Source organism: Lissotriton helveticus, chromosome 1_1 (assembly GCF_964261635.1).
Source record: "Lissotriton helveticus chromosome 1_1, aLisHel1.1, whole genome shotgun sequence".
Lineage (NCBI taxonomy): Eukaryota > Metazoa > Chordata > Amphibia > Caudata > Salamandridae > Lissotriton > Lissotriton helveticus.
Genome location: NC_136057.1, coordinates 45,821,982 through 45,828,007, shown reverse-complemented (window position 1 = coordinate 45,828,007; position 6,026 = coordinate 45,821,982). Strand labels below are relative to the sequence as shown.

The window sequence follows — 6,026 nt, the reverse complement described above, 5'->3', positions numbered from 1 at the left end:
TCGGCTCTCCTTCTGTGCAGTCTTCTTGATCCAAATGAGTTCTAAAGTTCAGGGGTCTGGGACCCCGGATTTGTCCACAAAAATCCTTTGGTGTCCAGCCAGAACCAATTGGGCCTTCTCTTGCGTGAATTCCTGGCAGGAGCGGAGACGGCTTTGTCAGAGGCAGACCAGGCCCTTTGAGGTGTAAGGAAATCTCCTCCCTCTTCCCCCGTCGTAACTCAGGGCTATTTTGCCTTTTCCTGACCTACCTAAACTATCGGGAGACCCAGGCTCCCTAGCCATCTGTCGTCCAAAAACCAGACCGGCAATCCACATTCCAGCAGAGGCACATGGGATGACCGAGCAAAATAATACCCACTTTCTAAAAGTGGCCTTTATGAACTCAGAATGAAAAGGGCACCCTCGCTAAAGACTGTGTCTTTAGAGGCTGAGTTCAGGCCTACCAAACTTCCTTCACTTATACCTTTCTCGGGCTACGTACGCGAGTGGCACAATCCGTGCTGCAGGCCTACGAGTAGCGGTGGGCTCACAAGCCCCGGCACCCGCAGTGCTTGTTACTGGGGACTGACAAGTAAGTCACACATCCAATCATAACACAATTTACCACAGGACCACCTGCGCTTTACCACTGATCAGCAGTGCGAAAAGCGCGCAGAAACGTTATGCCAGCAAAAACAAAGTCAAAACCAAGAGGGCAGAAAGCAAAAACTCGGGGGAAACACACCAAAAGATGCCAAGTCTAACACAGTGCTGCCCAGATGGATGCATGACAACTGTTTAAAACTTAACTCCAAAAAAACTGAGATCCAAGGAGTACCCAGCCTAGCTGCCTAGATGCAATTTTATATGCCCTCCAGAACACTACACTGCGCTTCGCTAATCTAAACCTGGCCCATATCCCTCATCATAGCAGAGCCAGAATGAGAGGTTGCTCCTTTCATGTCTTAGATCTGACCAGATGGAATTCTATGCCCCCTAACCTTAGAAAGATTCAATATCACTTACTGATTCGGAAACAGTGGAAGACCCGTCTCTTCTCCATCTGGGCTGATGATTTCGCCTTTCTGCCGCTGTTTTTCTTAGGATCCTTTTATGTCCCTTGCTGATATTGTCTGACACCTGGACCCTCACCTTCCCCTCAGGTCAGGAGGTCTCCAGGTGTTGTGCATTCTAAGGCTCTGCTCCCCTCTTGTAAAGGGTCAAAGTGGTAACATCAATGCAGTAAGTGCCTTTATCAGGAGCGGAAATAAGAGACAGTGCACACCAATTCCCAGCCCAGTAAAGGCCTGAAACAGACCCAAATAAAGGAGCGTGTACCTACATGTTCGCCTCCTCTGTTTGTACCACATATGCATCTACCTGTGCACCTCCTCCGTTTATATGCCCTGGGATCCTTGTCCTGCCAACCATGGCGTTTGTCTATCAGATCATTGCCTGATGTCTGCTGTGTGCATCGAGTCATTCCCCTGCTTTAGCTGTCAATGAACCCTGCTGAGCGAGTACACAGACATAAGGGAGTATGGAAGATGATGAACAGGGATGAGGTAAAGCTGAATGTAGGAAATGTGCATCGGTGTAAATGCTGCACTCACCCTCAAGCAACGGACATCTTGTCCCACTCTGCCAATGCTCCATCCACCGACAGAGAAGCATGCTGGCACCAAACACAAACCATTGTCAGAAACCATGGTAAGGTACAAAAAGACAAAAAGTAGACACGTATTGGCAGCAGAGATATCGCAGGTATATTACTGGTTGTGATGGAATCTCTATAATAAATGCTGCAATCTTCCAACAAATGCTTGAACCATCCCTAGGAATGTGGCAAAGATAACTTAAACAGAAAAGTAAAGACAGGAGTTGGAACTTAAGCTTCTCCAGTGTAAACTGGAAAGTACTGTCAAGAGGAGTGTGAATGGAGCTACATTTGTTATATACTTCCTGGAGCGTTACCTTTATTATATACTTCCTGAACCGATACCTTTATTATATACTTCATGAAGAGTTTTCTTTGTTATGTAGTCTTGAAAGCGTTACTGCTGTTATACACTTACTGAAACTGAAGTGACAGCAGCACATCCTGAGCCATCTCTTTTTCCACGATCACTTCTTGTTTAAATGAAATCTTAGCCATGTGCGTCTTCGTAAAGCTGTACCTCTAGCAAGAGGGCGCTCCGTGTGTGCTCTTTCTGTACTAAGTTACTCTGAAAATCACCTCCTTTTCTGAATTAGGTAAGAGTGACATGTTCAATGGAAGATTTAGTTAAATATCTGTGTATGGTGAAATATCTCTTGGTAACTTTAAAAAATGGTAAAGAAGAGATGTCTTTTACAACTAGTTAAATATTGTGTATTCACATTCTCTTACATTTCCATTTAGTGATTTTAAATCTCTTTACATCCAATAGGAAACCAGCCTTGAATGCACAAATGATCGTGAATAATGACAGTAATCGTGCAAATCTAAAAAAAAAACGGTTAGAAAAAATGAGCTCCAATATTCAGGAAAAGATCTGCACAGTCAGAGACTGAGAAACCTGAACATAAAATGATAGATCCTGGAAGAAGCAGTCATGAGCAATTCAGTGGATCTAAGAGCCTGAGCTGTGCACCTCCACGCAACAGGACTACGAAATGACCTCTAGAAAATTAAGGCAACAACACTGACAAACTACCTCCTGAATAAACAGGCCTCCACCACCAGCTTTGATCATGTGTTCGGTATGAGGTGGATCCAGCTTTGCTCTGCTTCATGTATTGATGGCAGACCACCATTCAGCGTGCTAGGTGTATTGTAATCTCTTTCTGGCCAAACATAAGGAGCAAGAAAAAAGCACAAGGGAGTGGAGCCAGACAACTGAAGGATAAAGAAAAGAGAGGGTCTCTGGTCTACAACAGACTGTCCCAATTTGCATCGACCTGAAGGAAGACTAATCTTTACCCGTAAACATGCAAACCCATTATGTAATCTAAAAACATTACCACCTACAAAGAAGCTTTACTTGCCACAATTATAATATATGTAGTTGGTGAGTCTTGTATTTTGTTGTGAAATCTGAAATCAAGCATCCAAAATACCACACGCATACAGGGATTGTGAGAATAACACACGTGCTTTATAAACTATGTTAGCTCTTCAGGAAAAGCAATCCAGGGATGCAGACAAATATAAACCCGACCCAGAGTCACTGACCAAGAAAGGAAAATCATACACATGCAGCAAAAGCTTTAGTTTGTCATCACTACTAAAGAGCCATCAGCAAACACACACAGGAAAAGCAACGTGCAATTGCAATGAATGTATGAAGAACTTTAGTCAGTTAGCACTCCTAAAAGATAATCAGCGAACACACACAGAGGAAAAACCATACCATTGCACTGAATGTGTGAAGTGCTTCAGTCGGTTATCACAACTCCAAACACATCAGCGAACACACACAGGGGAAAAACCATACCATTGCACTGAATGTGTGAAGAGCTTCAGTCGTTCATCACAACTCAAAAGACATCAGCGAGCACACACTGGGGAAAAACCATACCATTGCAATGAATGTGGAAGTAGTTTTAGTGATTCCTCAAATCTCAGGATTCATCACCGAACACACACAGGGGAAAAGCCATTCCACTGCAGTGAATGTGTGAAGAGCTTCAGTCGGTTATCACATCTCCAATCACATCACCGAACACACACTGGGGAAAAACCATACCATTGCAATGATTGTGGAAGTAGTTTCAGTGATTCCTCAAATCTCAGGATTCATCACCTAACACACACAGTGGGAAAACCATTCCAGTGCAGTGAATGTGTGAAGAGCTTCAGTCGCTTATTAGACCTACAAAAACATAATCGAACACACACTGCGGAAAAACTATACCATTGCAATGAATGTGTGAAGAAATTCAGTCAGTTATCAACCCTCCGGAGCCACCAGCGTACACACACAGGGGAAAAACCATACCATTGCACTGAATGTGTGAAGAAATTCAGTCATTTATCAACCCTCCGGAGCCACCAGCGAACACACACTGGGGAAAAACCATACAAGTGCAGTGAATGTGGAAGTAGTTTTACTGATTCCTCAAATCTCAGGAGACATCAGCAAACACACACTGGGGAAAAACCATACAAGTGCAGTGAATGTGGAAGTAGTTTTACTGATTCCTCACATCTCAGGAGACATCAGCGAACACACACAGGGGAAAAACCGTTCCAGTGCAGTGAATGTGTGAAGAGCTTCAGTCAGTTATCACATCTCCAAGCACATCAGCGAACACACACTGGGGAAAAGCCATTCAAGTGAGGTGAATGTGCAAAGTGCTTTAGTCGATTATCAATTCTACGAAGACATCAGCAAACACATACAGGGGAGAAACCATACCATTGCAGTGGATTTGGAAGTAGTTGTGGGAAGGATTTTCAACAAACTTCAGGGATTAGTGATAAAACCTATAAACACAACACACTTGAACAAGTTTAACAAGCACAGACTGGAGAATATTTCTAGCTGGTTTTGGTGTTTGGTCCTTTTGTGCAACAACCGGTTCAATGACAGCTGCTAGAGAACAACGTTCAAAGGCAGAAGAAGTAAAAGTAAATTGTGACCTGTAACTGTGAGAGATCATGCTTGCAGTACACAACATTTACTTCCGAAGCCCTGACGTGGGGCAAAAGATGCTAATTTCGATCATCACATGCATCTGTTAATACACCCACCATAGTGGCACTTCCCCAGAGGTGTCCAATATCAAGCTGGAGCCTTGGGAAATTTGCTGGCTCACCACTGACTGTAAATGATTCACGGACAGAATAATTGTATATGAATATATTTTAGACCTTTCTTATTTACCCAACCAACACCTAACTGGTGAAAGGACAAAATCCGTGCATGATGGCAACATTATTGATCAGAGAGAAAGCATTTGAAAAGTTTAGTTCTTAATATGTTTCTGAAAGCTTCACGATTAGGTAAAGATTGAATCTCGAGCAGTAAATAATTCAGCTCTTGGAATCCAGAAATATTGACTCGCTGCTTTACATTTCTTGATCCTTTGCACTGGAAAAGAAATCTGGATTCATAAGTAAAGGAACACAAAAGATACTGAGTTTTGATACAAATGATATTCAGGTTTTCATTTACAAGCTTTAAGCCCAACTCTTTTTAACATCTATATCCAATCTCTGGCAACAGTGGCCAGGAGCAAAGGATTAGCTGTGGTATCTTATGCGGATGACTCACAGCTGGTAGTGGCATTATCTGACGACTCTGGGCAGCTACTGCAGATTGGATAACGGCCAATTGTCTTCAGCTCAAAGGCAACAAATTGGAGCTCTTGGTGGTGGGCAAAGATATCCATCTGTGGAGTGACCTCTGGTAGCCGTCCTCCTTGGGCCCTCCGCCGGCTCTTAAAACGGCAGTAAAAAATCTAAGAGTCTGGATAGACCTTCTTTTCAAACCCAGACTAAGGTAGTAGCCGGAGTTTGTTCCTTTGCTGGGTTTCTTCGACCCTACCATCCATCAGGTAATCATTCAGGCCACAGTACTCTCTAGACTGAACTACGCGATCTCCCTATATATCGGGACCAATAGGGCAGAGATACTGTGTTTACAAAAGGCACAAAATGTAGCAGCCCGGGCCCTCCTTTGTCAGCCGAGAATCTGCTCCATCGCTAATTCCATCCGCAAACTACATTTGCTGCCGGTGGAGAAATGCATCCGAGACTCTCTGTATTGCCCACAGAATCATGATTCTCCAATCTCCTGCTATCTGGCTACCCTCATGGCATCCTATAGACCTACCCGTCAGCTGCGCTCCAAAGACCAGTATCTAGCGGTTGTTCCTCGGTTAAGCTTTGGAACTCCCTCCTTGCACATATTAGAAACATTCAAAAACATTCTCTTTTCCGTAAAACATCAAAACTCACCTCTTCCCTGCATAATTGCCTCCTAGGTTTTCATGGCTTGCTTATGGCAGTGACATTTTAGCGCTGTTATGCCCGTTGTTGGGGCAACTGCGTGCTTTATAAA

At 43.7% G+C, this 6,026-nt stretch overlaps 1 protein-coding gene across 1 annotated transcript; it reads left to right on the top strand.

Moving 5' to 3' along the window:
- The first annotated feature begins 3,125 nt into the window (after positions 1 to 3,125).
- LOC144757900 (uncharacterized) lies at positions 3,126 to 4,301 on the top strand. The gene has a single exon (XM_078646402.1). It carries the CDS (start codon positions 3,126 to 3,128, stop codon positions 4,299 to 4,301), a length of 1,176 nt encoding a protein of 391 aa, XP_078502528.1.
- Positions 4,302 to 6,026: the final 1,725 nt, after the last annotated feature.

Excerpts from the sequence above, each read along its gene's own strand:
- LOC144757900 (XM_078646402.1), top strand. The coding sequence starts at position 3,126 with ATGTTAGCTCTTCAGGAAAAGCAATCCAGGGATGCAGACAAATATAAA.